The sequence below is a fragment of the Pseudoliparis swirei genome, chromosome 8 (genome assembly GCF_029220125.1).
Source record: "Pseudoliparis swirei isolate HS2019 ecotype Mariana Trench chromosome 8, NWPU_hadal_v1, whole genome shotgun sequence".
NCBI classification, from domain to species: domain Eukaryota; kingdom Metazoa; phylum Chordata; class Actinopteri; order Perciformes; family Liparidae; genus Pseudoliparis; species Pseudoliparis swirei.
The window spans coordinates 10,951,521-10,972,591 of record NC_079395.1 but is presented as its reverse complement, the minus strand read 5'-3'; the positions used below and the strand labels follow the sequence as shown (position 1 = coordinate 10,972,591).

At 41.6% G+C, this 21,071-nt stretch overlaps 2 protein-coding genes across 2 annotated transcripts; both read right to left on the bottom strand.

Annotated features, from left to right (window-relative positions):
• Positions 1–9,872: 9,872 nt before the first annotated feature.
• On the bottom strand, positions 9,873–18,181 carry ccdc39 (coiled-coil domain containing 39). The gene is made up of 20 exons (XM_056420724.1): positions 17,516–18,181; positions 16,475–16,594; positions 16,197–16,343; positions 15,947–16,105; positions 15,732–15,824; positions 15,502–15,630; positions 15,127–15,318; positions 14,925–15,028; positions 14,668–14,800; positions 13,992–14,186; positions 13,716–13,880; positions 13,483–13,620; positions 12,753–12,961; positions 12,473–12,596; positions 12,225–12,384; positions 11,953–12,059; positions 11,316–11,456; positions 10,991–11,170; positions 10,752–10,828; positions 9,873–10,231 (listed from the first exon to the last, which is right to left on the bottom strand). The coding sequence occupies exons 1-20, from the start codon at positions 17,612–17,614 to the stop codon at positions 10,066–10,068; spliced, it is 2,838 nt and encodes a 945-aa protein (XP_056276699.1). The 5' UTR covers positions 17,615–18,181; the 3' UTR covers positions 9,873–10,065.
• A 97-nt stretch (positions 18,182–18,278) lies between these two features.
• dcun1d1 (DCN1, defective in cullin neddylation 1, domain containing 1 (S. cerevisiae)) lies at positions 18,279–21,065 on the bottom strand. Its single transcript, XM_056420727.1, has 7 exons — positions 20,985–21,065; positions 20,154–20,367; positions 19,868–20,036; positions 19,465–19,595; positions 19,293–19,375; positions 19,117–19,213; positions 18,279–18,896 (listed from the first exon to the last, which is right to left on the bottom strand). The coding sequence occupies exons 1-7, from the start codon at positions 20,985–20,987 to the stop codon at positions 18,820–18,822; spliced, it is 774 nt and encodes a 257-aa protein (XP_056276702.1). The 5' UTR covers positions 20,988–21,065; the 3' UTR covers positions 18,279–18,819.
• Between the last annotated feature and the right edge of the window lie 6 nt (positions 21,066–21,071).

Genomic DNA, 21,071 nt, shown 5'->3' with positions numbered 1-21,071 from the left:
ATAGACATCCCTGCCCCAAAACCTCACATCGGACCAGGAAAAACTCCCAAATAACCCTTCAGGGGGAAAAAAAGGGAAGAAACCTGGAGGAGAGCAACAGAGGAGGATCCCTCTCCAGGATGGACAGATGCAATAGATGTAATGTGTACAGAAGGACATATTTAGAGTTTAAATACATTCAATGAATATGACAGAGTGTATGAATAGTTCATAGTAGGCATATTCCACGATGAGAGACCTCCACGATCCATCAGGCAGATGGCGGTGGGGAGGAGGAGTCTCAACAGTGGGCGGAGTCTCAACAGGACAGTGGCGCAGTCAGGAGCAGGAATTCCACGACCCAGACCTCGATGATCCATCAGCAGATAGGATCTATGCCGTCTCATAGGGTCCGATGACCCCATGAGACGTGAAGTCAAAAGGACTCCGGGGAGAAAGCAGAGTTAGTAACGTGTGATTGAGTGATGAAAATTCATCCTTAAGGAGAGAAAAAAGAGGAGATAGGTACTCAGTGCATCCTAAACGTCCCCTGGCAGCTATAAGCCTATAGCAGCATATCAAGGGGCTGGACCAGGTGAACCTGATTCAGCCCTAACTATAAGCTCTGTCAAAGAGGAAAGTCTTCAGTCGACTCTTAAATGAGGTGACTGTGTCTGCCTCCCGGACTGAAGGTGGAAGCTGGTTCCATAAAAGAGGAGCTTGATAACTAAAGGCTCTGGCTCCCATTCTACTTTTTAAGACTCTAGGAACTCCAAGTAGTCCCGCATTTAGTGAGCGTAGCTCTCTAGTGGGCAATATGGTACTACAAGCTCCTTAAGATATGATGGTGCATCACCAATCAAGGCTTTGTAGGTTAAGAGAAGAATTTTAAAAGTGATTCTTGATTTTACTGGGAGCCAGTGCAGAGCAGCTAGTGCAGGAGTGATGTGATCTCTTTCTTAGTTTTAGTGAGAACACGAGCTGCAGCATTCTGGATCAACTGGAGGGACCTAAGAGACTTATTAGAGCAGCCTGATAATAAGGAGTTGCAGTAATCCAGTCTCAAGTAACGAACGTGAACCAATTTTTCTGCATCTGTTTGAGACAAGATGTGCCTGATTTTTGAAATATTACGTAGATGAAAGAATGCAGTCCTTGAGATTTGCTTTACGTGGGAGTTAAAGGACAAGTCACGATCAAAGATAACGCCAAGATTCTTTACAGTGGTGTTGGATGCCAGGGCAATGCCGTCTACAGAATCCACATCACCAGATAATTGATCTCTGAGGTGCTCAGGGCCGATTAAAATTACTTCGGTTTTGTCTGAGTTTAACATCAAGAAGTTGCAGGTCATCCATGTTTTTATGTCTTTAAGACATGCTTGAATTTTACCGAGTTGGTTGCTCTCCTCTGGTTTTATCGATAGATATAGTTGAGTATCATCTGCATAACAATGAAAGTTTATGGAATGTTTCCTGATAATATTGCCCAAAGGAAGCATGTATAAGGTAAATAAAATTGGTCCAAGCACAGAACCTTGTGGAACTCCGTGATTAACGTTGGTGGTTATCGAGGCGTCATCGTTTACAAATACAAACTGAGATCGATCTGATAAATAGGATTTAAACTAAATTAGTGCCGTGCCTGAAATGCCAATCGACTGCTCCAGTCTCTGTAACAGGATGTCATGGTCAATGGTGTCGAATGCAGCACTAAGGTCTAACAAGACCAGGACAGAGAGGAGTCCTTTATCTGCTGCCATTAAGAGGTCATTTGTAATTTTCACCAGTGCCGTCTCGGTGCTGTGGTGTTTTCTAAATCCTGATTGAAATTTCTCAAATAAACTATTATGATGTAGAAAGTCGCACAACTGATTTGCGACCACTTTCTCAAGGATCTTGGAGAGGAAGGGAGGTTAGAGATCGGTCTGTAGTTAGCCAACACCTCTGGATCCAGAGTGGGCTTCTTCAGGAGAGGTTTAATAACAGCCACCTTGAAGGAGTGTGGTACGTGGCCTGTTAGCAGAGACACATTGATAATATCTAATAGAGAGCCGCCAATTAAAGGCAAAACGTCTTTAAGCAGCCTCGCCGGGATGGGGTCCAAGAGACAGGTAGACGTGTTCGAAGTAGAAACCGTTGAAGATAATTGGTCACGGTTGATGGGAGAAAAGCCCTCCAAATATACACCAGGGCATACAGCGGTTTCCAAGGCCATTCCACTTGAGGACAGATTGGCACTGGTTAAGGGCAAGAGATTATTAATCTTGTCCCTAATAGTTAAAATCTTTTCATTAAAGAAGTTCATGAAGTCATTACCACTAAGGTTTATAGGAATGCTCGGCTCCACAGAGCTGTGACTCTCTGTCAGCCTGGCTACAGTGCTGAAGAGAAACCTGGGATTGTTCTTATTTTTCTCTATTACTGATGAGTAATATGCTGCTCTGGCATTATGGAGGGCCTTCTTATAAGTTTTAAGACTATCTCGCCAAACTAAGCGGGATTCTTCCAGATTAGTTGAACGCCATATGCTTTCAAGCTTTCGTGACGTTTGCTTCAGTTTGCGGGTCTGAGGGTTATACCAGGGAGCAAACCTCCTCTTCCTCACTGTCTTCTTCTTCAGAGGGGCTATCGAGTCCAGTGTCATTCTCAGAGAGCCTGTGGCACTGTCAACAAGATGATCAATCTGGGACGGACTAAAGTTAGACCAGGAGTCCTCTGTTATATTGAGACGTGGTATCGAATCAAATACAGAAGGAATCGCTTTAAATTTAGCTACAGCACTGTCAGTTAGACATCTGGTGTAGAAACTTTTGACTAACGGAGTACACTCCGTAGTATAAATTCAAAAGTTATGAGGTTGTGGTCTGACAGAAGAGGATTCTGTGGGAAGACGTTCAAATGCTCAATGTCAACGCCATAAGTAAGAACAAGATCAAGCGTGTGGCCAAAGCTGTGAGTGGGTTTCTGTACTCTCTGACAGAAGCCAATCGAGTCCAACAAGGAGATGAATGCAGCACTAAGGCAATCATTATCAACATCCACATGGATATTAAAATCTCCAACAATAATAACTTTATCAGTTTTAAGAACCAAACTTGATATAAATTCTGAGAATTCAGATATAAACTCTGAATATGGACCTGGTGGCCCGTACAGAATCACAAATAGAATTGGCTGTAGTGTTTTCCAGGTTGGATGTGAAAGACTAAGAACAAGGCTTTCAAATGAGGTGTAGTGTAATTTTGGTTGAGGATTAATTAATAGGCTCGATTCAAAGATGGCTGCTACTCCACCTCCTCGACCGGTGCCTCGAGGAATGTGAGTATGAATATGACTTGGAGGAGTCGATTCATTCAGGCAGACATATTCTTCATGGCTCAGCCAGGTTTCAGTTAGACAACATAAATCAATGTGATTATCTGATATTAAATCATTTAGTAACACAGCTTTAGATGACAGAGATCTAATATTTAGGAGACCACATTTAATAGTCCTGTTTTGTTGCACTGCTGAAATAATGGTGTTAACTTGAATAAGGTTATTGTGTACGACTCCTCTTCTGCTTTCTTTTGATATAATTAATTTAAGTTTAAGTGGCCGTGGGACAGACACAGTCTCTATGGAGCTCTGGGAGGGACTGGGTGAGAGGCGGATGCCCCGGGGATGCTATGGGGACACTGGGTGACAGGGATGACAGGGGCTACTCTGTTTCTGCTTTATGACATTAACCCTGCGTTGTCACAGATATGGCTGTCCGTTGATCAACTTGGTTATGTTTGCAGAAACGAGACGCGCTCCGTCCAACGTGGGATGGATGCCGCCTCCTCATCAGATCAGGCTTTCCCCAGAAAGTCTTCCAGTTGTCTACGTAGCCCACATTATTCGCTGGGCACCACCTCGACAGCCAGCGGTTGAAAGACGACATTCAGCTATACAATTCGTCTGTCTGCAAATTTGGGAGAGGGCCAGAGAAAACGACGGTGTCCGACAACGTCTTGGCATAAGCACACACGGATTCCACATTAATTTGAGTGACTTCCGAGCGGCGGGCTCGGGCGTCATTACCACCGGCGTGTATTACAATCTGACTGTATCTCCGCTTGTCCTTAGCCAGCAGCTTCAAACAAGACTCCACGTCGCCCGCTCTGGCCCCCGCACTCAAAGAAATGACTCATTGGATGAACTCAATTAAATTGTTGGCAGGTTTTCCATCCTATAATTATATGCATCTCCAACTCAAATTTAGCACATCAGTGCAATAAAATGTAATTAAGTTAGTCCAACTCATTTGTATCAAATACATCTAAAATAAAATAACGATATTCATTAAATTAAATTAATTTGTGTTTGTCCAACTCAAAATATAAACTAACTAACTAACAAAATATGCAAACTCCACACAGAAGGAAAGCCCCGACTGGGAATTGAACCCACAGACCTTTGGCTTTGAGGCGACAGTGCTAGCCACTACACCACCGTACAGCCCTGAAAGTGTCTTCACCTTGTAAACAACTGATTTTCAGCTGGCGCATGCGCAAAGGGTAGTCCTCAATGAAACACATTTATTTTGAGTTGATATGCACACCATCTAACCTAAATAAATCTAATAAATGAAAGAATTCATACATTTTGTGTTCCACCCATTAAATATAAATATCTATTTTTGTAATTGATTTATTTAAATGTATCATACAATATTTAAATGTGTCACCTCGAAGAAGGGCTTGAATCGTTTTTGTGAGTGTAACCTAAATAAATCTAATAAATGAAAGTATTCATACATTTTGTGTTACACCCATTCAATATAAATATCTTCGTTTTGTAATTGATTTATTTAAATGTATCAAACAATATTTAAATGTGTCACCTCTAAGAAGGGTTTGAATCGTTTTTTTGAGTGCGGGAGGCACACGACTGTGGTCTGCGGCCTCGCTATTTTCACGTTCCTGACTATAGAGCTCCCGATAACCAGGGTGTTTTCCTCAGCGGGTGTGTCGCTGAGCAGGGAAAACCGGTTGGAAACGTGAAGTGGTTGGTGCACAGCGAGCTTCTGTGTAGAACCAGTTTCCTCTGCAGCCTTAGCATCCCACACATGAAGGGACATTAGAAGACTCTGTCTAAAGTAAGCTGCAGTTGGCGGTATCGAACCCGGGACAGATCCACTTGTTGCTGAACTGGTTGTATCCCTCAGCACTGATCAGGTCACTCCCTAAACCAGAGGAAAGCATACGGGTATGTTCAATATTATCGTTTCTTATGAAGTAAAACATTAACATAGATCATCGAATCAACACTCCCGTGGGGTCAGGAATTATTTACCGATCATCAGGTTCTGGAGGGTGCAGTAGTTTGTGTTGTTTCCTGGATCTTTGTAGAACTCAGATACTGCCTCTCCTTGCACATCAGAAATATTAGAAGAGAAACAACTTGTCAGAGAGGAACATCAGGGACTGAAGCCCATTCACTCATTTATTTTCTTTTCAGTAGCTTTAAAGTCAGAAAAATAACATCTCCCCTCATTGTGTTACATTTCATCTGATTATTAAAGTCCATGCTGCAGCTGTTAACGTTCACGGAGCAGGTGCTGCATCTTGACCAAGTGGAGGTGGATAATGCTTTACGATGGTGTTTGGGTTGCGTGACAGTCAGAGGGCTAAAGGGTCAAACATGCATGTTAGACAAGGAGCTTATGAATTCAAAGTGAGTCCTGTGGTCCATATCCAAGATAACATGTGACAAATGAGGCTGCACAGAGCTTTGAATTCACAAGCACCTTGTCTAACATGCATGTTTGACCCTTTAGCCCTCTGACTGTCACGCAACCCAAACACCATCGTAAAGCATTATCCACCTCCACTTGGTCAAGATGCAGCACCTGCTCCGTGAACGTTAACAGCTGCAGGACGGACTTTAATAATCAGATTAAGTAGAGGGAATACAGGACATGTACTTAAATAATCACCAAAAGCACCCAAAGAGCACTCACACACAGTTTGATATAACACAGGCTAATTACATCTATAAATACAAAGAAATGAACATTACCATTTGACTTTGCACTGTGAAGTTCTGTCAGCCAGTGAGATGGTGAGTGTGGCCCCCAGAAGGAGAGCTGCAGCTACTAACAGGCATCTCAGGTCCATCGTGAAGCAGGTGGGTCCAGTGTGTGGTCCGGTGTGTGGTCCGGTGTGTGGTCCGGTGTGTGGTCCGGTGTGTGCACGGCGTCTGAATGTGTCTCCTCGCTCTGCTCAGAGGGCTTAAGAGACCGGCTCATGGGTCATGTGGAAAACTGGAAGCACAACATTGATTCACATGCACCACAGCATGGGAGAGAAAGAGAGTGGAGGAAACGGAAAATATCAATATAGCAGAGGTAACGCAAGCAAAGTTATTTTCACAACAATTAGACTATTTTTATCATGTTTAAGCGTTTAAAATATGATTGAAAAACACGTTTTGGATTGATTTCATACATTCTGCATCCATTGCTTGTAATTGAGGATGGTTTAATGAGGATTTTGATCCCAATGATCAGTTAATTACATATCTCACATACCTCCAGTGTACATGCAGATAGTTTGGGTATTATTTGCATGTGCAGGTTTTGAGATATGTGTTTATACATAGAATGGAAAAGTAATAGTTTTGTTTGTGGGGCTCACAACATTGACAGATTACAAAAAAAACAGCAACATATCTCATTTCACTGTTTCTTCAGCTGCTAAATGTGTCGCCACGTTCTCCTTCTTTCCTTTGTTGCTGGAAACAGCAGTCTGCTGTGGCTAAACATTACCTGATGGCAGTGGGAGTGAACCAAAAGTTTAAGTGTGTCTGTTACACCAAAACAATGAGTTGAAGATAATATTCAAAACCAAGTTATCAGGGGTTTACATTTTAAAAAACTTTGAAAAATACTTCAAATAACCGCCTCTAAGATTCAGTTTGCATCTCTTAACTCAAGCACTGAAACATAGTCGTGTAATCAGTGACCAGAAAAAAACGTAACCAGAAAGAGTGGTCAGCAGCGTTTATGTTCCTGCAACTCGATGTCCCCACGTTGCATGTGCATGGCAACAGACTGCAGATGGACTGAGGAGCTGCAGACCTATAACAGTATAGGAGGCTCCTGTTGTACTGGAGTCTGATCAAATAATCGTTATCTGAGCTCAGTGACCAAAACCTTTGTGGGCATGGAGGTTGAAAACGTTTTAAATTGGTCCCTAATGACCACCAAGTGTGGAGAACATTGTTATTAATTTATCATCATCTTATGATAGAGTGCCGCAGCAATGAGTCCGAAACCCGGAAACTAGTCATCACTTTTGCCCTTTTAGTTCCCTTGTCTGAAAGTTGAAGAGTTTTTCGTTTGATGCCTGAAAGAAAGAAGGTCTATGGTTAACACAAACTTAAGAGATTGTAAAGTTTTGTTCTACAATATCAAATACGTCAGTAAGCCCTCTTAGGATTGTTGAGGTTTGTATGTGTCTTTGAAAAGGCAGTTGCTAGCTAGCTCGCTTGCGGCTAAATGAGACTACAAAACGTCATCACACCAAGCAAGTTCATTATAGCATGACAGCAACTTTTCTCCTCTGCACAAAGCATTCCCTCTTCAAAAAACATAAAAGTGGCATTCATTTGTGACGATGAACTTGCTGATCAAAGCGTGTAAGTATCATAAACCGCCGTTTATTTTCTTCACTAATCCAAGATCTAATGGTAAACTCCGACTGGCTTTTTGCTAACTTCCTACAGAAATTAATCGTCTCTGCAGCGCTCGACGATCTTTGACTTTATGGTCATTTGGGAACTTGAACCTCTTCCCCTTGTGATAACAACAAGGTCAAACAGCAGCACTGACACCATGCTGGAGAGGATCTGTTCTCACACTGGAGAGGATCTGTTCTCACACAGATTACAATCCGTTTTCTTTTGAAAACATGACATGGCCTATAAATAGCTTTTGTCATGGAGCATGCCACACGTGACTGTGCCAATGAAAGAGTCCTTTCTATTCTCTTGACACAACATTTCTGAAAGGTGTTGTGTTCAAATTAAAGAAAAAAACATCGATTAAACATTCATTTAAAATTCTATGAAATTTTTTTTTTTTTTTTTTAAATGACCATGTTAATAATTACATTCATATAACTGTCTTTGTTAAATAAATTCTGTCTGCTTTTGAATCTGTAGTTAAATAAATGCTATATTTTTAAAATTATTTAGTTAAATAAATGCTGTCTGCTTTTAATTATTTAGTTAAATAAATGCTGTCTGCTTTTAAATCTTAACATTATAATTTTCTTAAACATCTGTTGATATTCATGCATACAGATGCTATTTAATTCAAACATTTTAACTCTTTGAACCAATTGAGCGGCAACTTTTGTTGGCAGGCTGTGACCAGCAGTACGTAATTTTCTGAACATGTTTGTCACTAAACATGAACATTGTTGTTGTTGTGTGTCGTTTTCTTCCTGCCATGAGACTGACACTGATTATGCTTCTGCTCGCATTCAGAGTTGTTGATAATCGAGAAATTAAAAGACAAAGTTCACAAAACACATGGATTTCTATGGATTTCTGGTTGACTGAAAAGTATTAGGTTTTTATTTGAAATTTATTTTTTTCTAAGATTGTCAAATATCTTTACATTTTTGCATTTTTTTATGGGAGAATAGTGCATGTATCGATGCATAAACTGTGTGTCATTTGAATTATATAGCAAAAATAACATTTCTCATAAGACATCTCATACACTCATGTGTAAGTTGTTATTCTTTCGATGTTCTTCACCGTCATTGTGAAGTTCATATCAGGATGGATCTCCTGGATCAAGAGCTTGAGCTGAAAGACACATTATTTTTTACTCATATCCAAGTCAGTTTCCACCATACAGTCAATAACTACACAGGTTATACCATATAGCACTATCAATAATGACTCTTGTCATCATAAAAATGAAAGCCAGAATTGGACATGAATGTAGATTTGTGAACACGTTATAGTGAATTACCTTGTCCAGGACTGGAATTATTGATGTTTCATTTAGCTCCAGATAGGACTTGACAGTTGCCACAATGAAGGCCAAAACTGGTCAGACAAAAGGAAATTCATTCAAAACATATCAGACATCAAGTTGAATCATATTGTGCAAGCTTAAAATGCCCTTACCATCGTCTGTGGACTTAGATAAAGGCGGTGTCCCATCGGCAGTGGAGGGAGAGGGTGCTGGGGGAACATGAAAAGAAATCCGGCCACATTTCAAATCTAGACTCTAAACTTAATAAATATACTCACAGTATACACATTTAAAAGGATCTCCTTTCCAGCTCCAAATAATGTCAATGACTCACTTGATTGTGCAGCACATGAGGCCAAACACCCAGCAAAGAGAATCAGCAGCAGCATGTTGAAGCTTAATTAACCCCAAAAAGTATGAAATCTGTTGAGAAAGCTGTCTGCCCTCTGCCGTTTCCCAGCGTTTCTGGCTATACTTTTGTTCTGTACCAGGAAGTGTAACCCTTACACACAGGGTGTGGAAATAAACAACAATAGCTCTGTTTCTCCAGACAGGGTTGGGCAACACGGGCAGGTGACAGCAACATACTGTGCAATGAAACCTGAGAAAGACGTTCCCATCTGAAGCCTGGAGAGATGCACATCATTCTCAAATTATGATTTTCTTTATCAGCACGGTCTGTTTGTTTTTTACTGATTCTTCCGCAAACTAAATAATTCCAGATAAGAGTATCATGTTTCTTATTTTTGTCAAACTAAAGTCTGTTAATATACACATCGGGGGCACATGCATTGTGATCATCAAGTCTGCCTTTTGATTACATTATAATAACTACAATGAATGTGAAATAGACCAAAATAAAAATACTTAAATGAAAGCCAACATACTTTTTTATTCAAAAATACATTATGACACCAAACAAACCCTGAACCTCTTTTTACATCTTTGAAACACATGACAGAATTAAACCTCACATCTCATCCTAGGAGGAGATGGTCATCTATTCTGTGAGTGTAATCCTTTTTCTCTTGTTCTTCAACAGCAAATAAAGTGTGATAATAATCACTATGGGCTCTTTAAACTGCTGCCGCTGCTTCCAGAGTTGGACCGTCTAGAGGTGGTGGGGGGAGGGGAGGTCATGGGCAGATCCAAGCCCAGTTCCACCGTCTTCAGCACGGTGGCGTGCAGTGCAGAGGCCCTGGGGCTGCTGCTGGCGGAGGACGCAGGAGACCTGCATCGCAGAGAGACAGCATGAAGCCACAGAGGAAGAGTCGCCAACCTTTTGCACGACGGAAGTACACAGAGTGACATATATTTATGTTTTGCATTTATAACATTATATCAATCAGATTGTGGAGCATACCAGTACCACCAGTGAGTTTCAGCTGACGGTTATATTCCATTGACAAGAGATAGAGAGAGATATACTTTATACATCCTCAGGGGGAAATTTGGTTGTCGCAAGCAAGGTTACAGAGTAAAGATACAATATTAATATTAAGTATGAAAAAGATGCACAATATATACACACACACAGTAAAATAACAGGACAGGACATTAGCAGAAACATTTAATAATAAAGAAAATAAAAAGAATGCAAAGTATATAAGGTTATGTAAGTAAAAGTGGTGCATGTTCTCCTGTATCAGGAATGTTCTCCTGTGTCTGGAAGGTTCTCCTGTATCTGTCCTTGTGACAACTTTATGATTAGTCTTATAATTTAAACTCATGACCAGGCGCTCAAATCTGACCTAAAAGAGGCGGAGCTTGTCTTGGAGCTCCTGTGGCTTGAAGGAGTGGAAGATGAGGATGGAAGAGACAGATTGGCCTGAAAGAGAGAGACACACTCAAAGTAAAAGGCATTTGTTTTTAAACCTCCATGAATCCCACACATGACTCCATGCATGACAATAAAGAATCATTAGCATGGCTGAATGTTAAATCAATCCTCTGAAGTAAAACAAATAATAGTGTAAATTGTTCTGTATACCTGCAGGAAGTATTTCTCCAAAACTGATCTGAGGTCAGGTTTGTCCTCCATGGCCTCGCTCAGCATGCTGTTGATACCCTTATTGAATTCTTTCAACTCCCTCAGCTGAATGTCCTTCTCCTCAAAGGTCTCCGTCTTGGTGTTTTGTCCTGAGCGGAGCTCTTTAATCAGCTTAGAGCACTAGCAGACACACACACACACACACACACACAACTAATGTGATGATGGCAACCGCTAATAATGTGGTCAAAGATGCCCGTAATATAAACACACACAACATCATTCCTTTATTCACCCCTCACTCCCAGTAGCGCATGCATCACACCTGCTTCGAGGCTCTGTCCAGCTTCTCCTGCTGGGAAGCGATTTCTTGGTTCAGTTTCCTGATGAGCGAGTGTTTGTGCTCGATCTTATCGTTCTCCAGCTTCTCCTCCTGCTGCAAACTCTCCAAGGTAGTGTTCATGTCCTGGGAGCAGAGCGTGGAACACAGACACATATCACTCAGAAGCGACGCACAGGGGCAGACGACCTCGCCGGATGACTCGGGGAGGCGGAGGTGTTGAGTGAGTTTATTCATCACCCGAAAGCCGTGCAGGGACAATCAGATAAGAGAGCCCATTAGAAACAACGTGATGTGTGCTGTAAGCTGGGTTGTAATAAAATAAGAATGTTTAATATACAAAACATGCAAATATTACTGCTACATGTATATTAAGTGCAGTGCTAGTATAACCTTCTTAGTGTGAATCGTAAAAGAGGAAGTGGGATGTAGTTGACCCATCTGACCTGATACTTCATTCAAATTATATTTGATTATAAACTGTTAAAGTGCTGTTGACCGTAGCATGTTTAACTTGTAGGCTGACCTCTGGAGGATATATTCAAAATGTAAGACAAATAGAGGAGTGTTGTGATGGCCCATGATACTTATTAGGATGATGTATTTAGTGATCAGGAATAACCTGTAGGTCCTGTTGGAGCTCTTGGACTTGTCTTTTCTTATACTTCAGCATCTCTTCAGCCGCCCTTAACTGCTCCTCTAGCTTCAGTTTTTCCTGTTGCTCTGGACCTGAAACAGAAACAGTCTAAATGACGCTGTGATCAATGAGAGCTGCTCGACTGATTGACTGGACAAAGAGGGAAAAATGACACATAAGTCACTTCCTGCTGATGATTTCTGTTAAGAGTGTTGTTGCTGAATCTAGTTTCATTCCGTCTTCCTGGTCATACGTACTGGATGTATTCACTTTGTTGAGGGATTTGCGAAATGCTGAGTTACTGTTGTTGAATAGCTGAATGGTGTTCTCCAGAGCTCTATTTTCCAGCTCCATCTTTCGGATTTTAGCATCCAGACCGTCTCCCTTCTGCTTGAGCTCCTCTTTGTCTTGTGCAGCCTGATGAGAGGCACACATCAGGGATTCAGAGTGTTCAGCTTCAACAGACTCTGTGTGTAACGCGGTGGTGTGTTCAAAGACCTCTTACCTTTGCGATGTAGTACGCCTGTGATTTCTCCTCTTCCCCCTCAGGAGCTGCCATCGAAAGCATCACGACCTCAAAGCGTGTCTTCATCGCGTCGATCTTAGACAGTTTCTCATTCAGTTCGGCACTGACACAAAATCAATCGGTAAATAAAGTGATCGTTCTTCTATTAAACATATTCTCAACCATGCAAGTATGACATGAAATGAAGAGCAACCTTTTATAGAATAGTGGGCTGGATGAGCAACGGATGAAGGAGTGACAGCTGGTTTCCGTTTGTTACCTGAGTCTCTGTCTCTCTTTCTCACTGATCCGGAGCTGGTGGCTGATCATTTCTCTGTAGACCTTCACCTCCTCCTCCCGGTCCTTTATGGCTTTCTGCATCTCCAGCTTCCTCTTCTCCAAGGACAGCATGCTGCCCGTCTTGTTGTACAGCAGATCCCTCATACGCTTGACCTCTATCTTCATGACGTTGTGCTCCACCATGTTGTCCTGATCGGGAATAATGTCAGCTAGACTTTACTGTTAAACCCATAAAACATTATGAGCTGACTGATGACATCGGTTCCGACATCTAACACTGACATCTGGGGTCTAGTGCTGAGCAGCGTGCATTGATGTCTAAACTCACAAGCATTTAGATTATTAAATGATCGCATTATTTTTTTCATGACTAAAATGTCAATAAATAATATGTGCTAAAATAACAGTTGTCACTGAGCCCTGCAATCTACAGGTTTTTAGAACTGATTAATCACATATATAATAAAACAATTAAAGATGAATTGATTATGACAATAAGTGTTAGATTTACAATTATATGAAAAACAGGAAAATAACACTATATGTCTGGTGGTTTTACTCGAGTAATAATACATACTTATTAAAAAAATTATTGGAATGACCTTCAAAACTGAGATATAACCTTGAATCAAACCAAGTGAAGAGAACCACACAGAGTATGTCCACATGTCTTGGTTTTATGTTCTCTGCAAAGGAGAGCAGTGTGTTACCTGTTTCCTGAGCCGGAGTCTCTTCAGCTCTTTTTCATTGATGGTTCGGAGAAGGATGAGATCCTCTAACTTAACAGTCAGATCTTTATTTTGAGTCTCGACCTTCTCCGTCCCCTTCCTCAAAATGCGAACATCAGCCTGTCAGAGCCGAGGACACGTGTGAGAGGGGATTATTTCCCTGGTTCAGTGAGTGAAAATGCAGGATGTTACGATGAGGTGAGGATCAGACCGACCTCAGACTCCTTGAGGGTGTTGGTAATCATGTTGGCACGGTCCTTCTTCTCCTCGAGGGCTTTCCGAAGTTTAGCAATATTTAAGTTGAGCATTTGCGTTTCATCTGTTTGAACATTACCTTGCAGCCGTGCCAGTTTTCCACTCAGGCTGCAGATCTGAAAGTCCTACACAATGCAGGAGAATGAAAGGAAAGTCTAAGTCTATGTTGCTTTAGTTTAGCACAAACGAGGGAAAGCTGGGTCGTGTGATTTGTGTGTGATTGTTGGTCAGCGTGCCTGTTCAGTGATCATCATCTTCTGTCTAAATACATCCTTCTCCATCTTTTTGAACTGGCTGTCGAGGATGCTGATGGTGCTTTTACTCCTTGAAATCTGTGCAACAGAATCCTTCTCTTTGGTCTTGAGAGCCTGAAAATGCTCTTTGCGACAAAAAAGCTCCTCGCTGCAGTCGAGCAGCTGGACATCCAGCTCCTATAGCAAAGCACAGATAAGACCAGGTTACACAGGAACAGCACAAAGCTATTGCTATTTTCAGTTAGTGGATTATGTATTTGTATCTTTACAGCAAACAGAAATGTCCCATCTTTGATTGATTCTTGACCGTGTTGTGTTTTTTAGGAGAACATTAGCTGTTAATTAAAATATCAACCATAAATAAAAAGTGTTTATGAATTGTTTGTAAATTGTCTGCAGTTTCCTTCACATAAAGCACTAACAACACCTGTCTGTAGCATGAGAGGGTTATTGCAGCTTTAGATTTATGGCTAAACCAACACAAGTTTATATTTTGATTGTTCCTAAAAAGCCAACAAAAAAGTGTTCTAAGATGCTAAATGGTCCTGAGATGAGGAACGGAAAAAAATAAAAAGAATGCGTTCAACAACAGAATTATTTTCCAACTGCCACCATAGAAAACTGAGGGTTTATGTTTCAGGATGGTCGGGCTGCTCACCTTGATTGCGTGTTCCTCATCCTTGAGGAGGTGCTCCATCTGGTCAGCTCGCTCCTCCTCACTAAGGGCCGTCTGAGTTACGACTTTCAGCTTCTCTTCCAGTGCGCTGTTGTAGGCCCGGGCCTGCTTGAGTCTTCAACACACACACACACACACACACATATATATATATATATATATATATATATATATATAGGGCACCTTTAACCCTGAAGTGATTATCTAGCAACAGGCATTTGTTGTAAGATGTCACTGACTTGTCATCGTTCTTCTGGATGTCTTTCTTCATTCTGGATATGTCGGACGTCACAGACTTCACATTGGAGTTGGCTCCGCCCAGTTTGCCTTTGCAACTTTCCAGCTGCGAGACACATGACATGACAACTCACTCGTTCTTTAAACGCACATTCAGCTACGCCCATAACGGAAAACATTTGTGAACACGATTCAAAAGCTGACCTCGTCCTTCAGCCCGCTGCAGCTATTCTCCTGCTCATTCAAATCCTGCCGCAGCTTTCTAGCCTGTCGGTTGGCCATGGTTATATTCCTCTCGGTTTCCTTGTTGTTTTTCTTCTGGGTCTCTAACAAGATCTTCCTCTGTGTGACGGTGCCGTCCCTCTCCTTGACGTTCTGTTTGGCCTGGGCAAGGAGCTGAATGTAGGAAGGAACAAGACAGGATTACACTTTTTACTTGAGCAGTTCAAGGTGCATTCATTCTGTTGGTTTTAATTGTTCAGAGCTTTATAAAATAGGAATACACTTATTTTATTTGTATATGCTTTCGAGAAGTCAGCATGTCTTTTACCAACAGAAGTGTAAGATCACAGACTTTACCAGAGAGCACTGCTGCATCTCAGCATCTCGTTGCTTCGTCTGCCTCCTCATGTTTTCCAGTTGGTGAATGAGCTGCTGCTGCTCCAGGTGGGCCTGCTGCAAATTATCTGTAGTTTCATCCAAAGCAATCTGTTTGGAAAGCAGAACAAACGTGTATTCTCAAAGACATCGTGAAAGTCTTAAAGCTTTCAAATCTGTCGCATGAACTGTACAGCGGTTTCTTATCGTACCTGTGCGGATAAAGTCTCAGTCAATTCTTTGTCAAGTGCTTTGCGCTTTTCATTGGCCTCCAGTGTCTTCTTTTCTATAGCCAGAGTGAGCGACTATGATTGAAAAATGACAATGCTCTTAGTTCAGGAAGTTGTAAACAGCATGTTAGTTTACTGAACACAGGATATGTGCACAGCCTGTTGATGCTCATCTAATTCGGCCCTTTTCTCCTCACCTTGATCCTCGGCTCATTTTGCTGGGCGTACTTGATGATGGCCATTGTGTCCTCCTCTTTGCTTGCTGACTCCTTCAAAAAGGTATCCATGGTCTGCTGGTCCCAGTTCATCTGGTTCCTGAACTCCTCGAGCTTCTGGTTGGCTTTGAAGATATGGTTCTGAGGCAATGGACAAAGGTTGAGTCGTATTTTAGCACCAAACAGCTATAATTGTTTATGTTAAAGTATATATGCTGTGGGTGGTATAGACCTCTAGCATGTTCTTCCTTTCTGCTAAAGATCTATTATCATTTTCCATCTTAACATCCTCCTGTGCCAGACGACCCAACTCTCTTTCTGCGAGTGCCGTGAGGTGTTTTTCCAACTCTACTTCCTTTTCCTTCGCCTTGCACAGAGCCTGTGTGCAGGGAAATGAAAACGAGAAATTAACAACACACCCTGATATTTGGACTATACCCGATTAGGCTACAAGAGAATAAATTTTTGTCTGACATTGAATAAACACACCACACATTCTGATACACTTACCTCAGTATTATCAAGCTCTTGTTTAGCATTTTTTAGGCATTCAGTCATTAACTGCTTTGTATCCTTGTTCTTGTCAAGTTTGTTTTCCAGTTGCACCAACTCTGTCTCTTTTTTACAGATCTGTTGAGGAAATCATCATTTTAAAATCAATATATATATGGCATTCAGTCTGCAGCATGTTTGTACTCGTCAGCGGTCTCTATGGTTTGACCATCACTACATGCAGTTCCAAATATGTGTATTGTGACGCATTATAAACTGGTCACATTTACCAAAAACACACTTGTGAATCATAGTATTACGTGGACTAAAGCTAATAAAGTAATTATTGTAATATGGTGACAACGTAGAGCATATTAAAGTTACAGAGGAAGCTCATAGCCATGTAGGTTTTGATAGTGTGACACATGACCTGGAATCTATCAATTTGATTAATTGAAGTAAAAATAACCTTCAAACAAAAAATAAAATAGGCATCATACTGAGGGGGGGGGGGTCGTCACTTGACGCCACTCAGTGTGAGCGCTGCCTGTGAGAGCGCTCGGTAGCCCCGCCCCCTTGTACTCAATGCGTGCGGACAGCATGACATGGAGCGGAGCTAAATCGTATTGTTTTTAACGTACGGATAACTTGTTAGTCTCGATGCACCGTGCAGCGTGACCGCAGTAGATGTAGCGGGCTGACATTCAAGCTAACCCGAACCCCCCAAACGCTGTCGACATCTGAACGCTGATTGGCCAAGACTCGACACGTCACATCAAAGATGTTTTATTGCGAAGAGCACCACTCCACACTTTCTCCGCGTCTCACTGCAATCGCAACGCCAGCGGGCCAGTTGACCACCCTACCCCAAAACAAAAACTGTTCGGATCTACAAGATTCACGTGGATGACCGATTTAGATTTAAAAACGGCGAATTTCGCCGAAAGGTGAAAAGTTCGCAGGTATGAACGTTGAACTGAAACTACACGCAGCTACCGTTACATGTCAAACATCCAACTGGTGTGTATGGTATTGGTGTCATGACCTCCGCACGCTCACCTCCTCTAGCGAAGCCTTGTTTTCGGCGTTGGGCTCGGGGACAGCGAGGCGCTTGTCCCAGCCCATCGCAGATAACACTGAGTCAACAGCGAGCGCCATGTTCCGAAACCTCTTTGTCCAACTAAATAATGATGGTTATAATCAGTTGCTGCGATCAGTTGTTTCCGTCTTCAGTTTGCAGTTGCAATCCGCTGTCTGTTGTATGTTGCCTTAGCAACCGAGTGTTCCTCGGCGTCACCACGAGGAGGCAGCGCGAGGCCAGGCGGAAGGATGCATCGAAAAGTCCATTAAGCCACAGAAGTATCTTTCCCCTTCTCAACTAATGAAATGTCAAAAACGCTCAACGCGGAAGTGGCTGACTATACAACACGAACAATAAGAGGTATACCTCTAAACGTATGATACAAAGATAGAGTATACAAGGAACCAAGTAAGAAAACAAAAGTCATCCCAATGTTTGCATAACTATGGCCTCTCCCTAAAAGTAAAAGCACTTTTGTATAATGCAACATACCAACCCAAATATTATCAGATCAGCTGAAAATTCAGTTATACAAACTTATCCAAGCTGAAAAAAAATGACCTACCAGTCATTAACAAAACATTATGTTGCAGAGGAAGAAAGTTGTACATTGTTTATGGTATGTCATCTCATATAAAACTGATAAAAACTTACTTACATACATGCCTGAAATCAGAAGTATTCTCAAACCAGGAGTTACTGAGAATGACTTTTAAATGAAACAAAAATAGGGAGGCCTGGCAGCTTTAAAGATACCAAATTGAAACATTTATTTTATCTTTATACATTTGTGTTTAAACAAACAGCATTATGCTTAAAAAATTACAATCAATGTTTTATACTGACTTGTCGAACAAATTCATCATAAAACAAAAACAGGAATGCACACGAGTATTAAAATTCAATATTTAAAGAACATCCCCTCACGAACCCTCGTGTTAAGATAATTCAAGAGTGTCCTGCTTCTGAGCGGAGCCCGATCACATCAATGGGCCAAGATGGTGACTCCTCTCTAGTTGGCTTGAGCGCACACAAAAAGCCCAATACTTAAGATAAAAGTTCCAAACCACCACAAGTTGACCAACAAAGAGATATGCCTTTTTATATATATATATATGTAAATACACACACATATATAAAGTCTCTGTTGTGTAAAATATTTCAGTCCTGAGGGTTGAAAAGGCAACATAGTTCTCAGCTCAGTGCGGTCTTCTTGTCCTCCATTCACTGCGCTCTGGTTTTTAGAAACCTCACATGGATGTCCCCATTGTGAGAGCAGCCCTTAAACTGCCGTGCTTTTGGTCCCGATGTGTGGTCGTGCAAACTCCACAAAGTCATCAATAAGGACAGGCCATGCACCTATTAAAAAAACAAATAAAACAAGTTCAATTAATTGACTGTTGACAGTGTGTGAAGACATGATTGTTGACTGATCCGATGTTTTGATACGGTAAGGCCATAATAGGCCTGTGTGAAGCCTGGCCCATAATCTAATAGGCTGTTAAGGAACAATTACACGTCAGACACTTGCATCCACAGTGGTAAATGGGTTCACTTTTAGCCGACTGTCGCTACAAACCTTCCTCGTCATAATTCGACATGTCATCTGTGATCATAGTGCTGAAGTCAAGTAAGAGGTTCCAAGTGTCCTTAGGAATTGATCTTTTGTGGTGCTCCTGCAAAAGATGTAGGGCCAAAGTCAATGAGGACGAATAATGTTTTCATTTTTAGAGTAATCTTGAGGGATCAACTTACAACTAAAAATGTGTTCCACAACCCCAGGAACTTAAATCTTCCAGCCAGTACTAAATTCCAATATGCAATTGCCATTTCTAAATCTGTAAGATAACCAGAAGAAGGTCAATATATATCTATATACGTACATACAGAAAAAAAAGTTTGATAATAAGTATTTCAAAATTCTTACCCAAACCTTTCTGGCCCGGATTCTTTGCAAAATTAAATGTAAATTGGTAAAAGTCCTTAAATTTTCCATGGTCCTTTAACTCTTGATCCATCTTTGGCAGCTGAGCTTTTAGCTTCTCTATGCTGTCACACCTGTGGAAACACAAAGCTCAACGTTATGTTTTGCTGGACAAGAAGGAATGTTTTTACAGTGCAATCATCCTTGTTTGTTGTAAACCGAGCAATTCATGTGTATGTTTAATGGTAACTTTGTCAAACTAACAATTACTCCTCAGTTTATACTTGAAACTTTGTAAACAAAACGTATAACAAATTATATAAAGTATAGTATCTCTGCGAGTTCAATGATAAAGTTAATTTCACAGTTTCATGATTGTTTGTACCATCTGAAAATTCATTCTCACCCCTGTTCTGCCATCCCATCCATGAACTCCTGTTTTGAAAATTCACACTGTGTTGCTGCCCTGAACTTCCAGGCTATGAGGAGGACACTTATACTGGCTGGGTCCAGAGCCAGGTCGTCACAGAACTGCTGGATCCCATCAATGCCGATCTTGTTATCGTCATGAGGATCTAAATATTAGAATGCTTGATTAATTACTTCCCAAGCCAAATGGATCATTGTCAATAATGTCGGCATTGCAAGTGTGATTTATTCCTACACCGTCGACAACATCTTCCATCTCGTACCTCTATATCTGGTGTACAGTTGATCAAGCTTCTTCTTGTCTAAGGCCCACTTTAGATTTGAAACATAGAGCTCTGGATTTTGGAAAAACTTATCCGTGGCAACATCTAGTTTCCAGTCATTCTGTGACAGGCAGATCAGCGCAGTCTTCTCATTGGATTGTGTGAAAATCATGAACTGACGAACTTTATCCTTCTGTGAGGACTTCAGCTTGTTCTGCACAAAGACATACAAAACACTTGTTGTTGCAACACACGAATAGGCTCACGTTAGTGCAAAGAACAGCAACAGCAGAAACAACCATCTGTCTCAGTTGGCAAAACTGCAGACCGCTCACAATCCAACATCCCCTGAAAACAGTGGTGGGCTGGATGTCAGCTACATAACCCCAGAATCACCGATGCACACGTTTAGATAACCAGAAGACAACCAGCAACAACACGTCCCCCTGACAGCAGACACCGACTGGAAACGTGTTGAATGGCTGGCTCGTCTTAAATGGATAGCATCGTTACATGTGGGATACCACTGAACCACCGATATGGTCACGCAGTCCTCCAGGCAGCAGTAAATATGTGAAGCAGTGCGTGCAGCGTCGGCTGCTTGTGTTGGTCAGTTGGCTTAAAGGCGAGCAGGCTTAGCTAACGTGAGCTAACGAGGCTGGCTAGGCTCACCGTGAGCTAGTTAGCTCATGCTAATCTTGAGAGCACCGTGTTTCCATTACGTAAAGGGAGCGTGAGCTACTCAGTGCAGCTTTGTGACTATGTGAGTCACCCTAAATTGATAGTTCATGTTAGCATCAGCGGACCGTAGTAAAAACTATCATTTCTTACCATGTTTGTCTTTGCCCGACTCCCTTTCCGCCCATCCAGCTGGCTAATGCGGGTAAAGTTTTACGAGGCACGGGGAAAGTTCTTCCG

Coding starts and splice junctions, on each gene's coding strand:
- ccdc39 (XM_056420724.1), bottom strand. CDS start 17,614: ATGGCGCTCGCTGTTGACTCAGTGTTATCTGCGATGGGCTGGGACAAG. Junction 15,825..15,946: donor AAAATGAGCCGAGGATCAAG/GTGAGGAGAAAA, acceptor TTTCAATCATAG/TCGCTCACTCTGGCTATAGA. Junction 13,621..13,715: donor ACACCCTCAAGGAGTCTGAG/GTCGGTCTGATC, acceptor CGGCTCTGACAG/GCTGATGTTCGCATTTTGAG.
- dcun1d1 (XM_056420727.1), bottom strand. Junction 20,037..20,153: donor ACTGTACACCAGATATAGAG/GTACGAGATGGA, acceptor TCTAATATTTAG/ATCCTCATGACGATAACAAG. Junction 19,596..19,867: donor GATGGGATGGCAGAACAGGG/GTGAGAATGAAT, acceptor GTGTTTCCACAG/GTGTGACAGCATAGAGAAGC.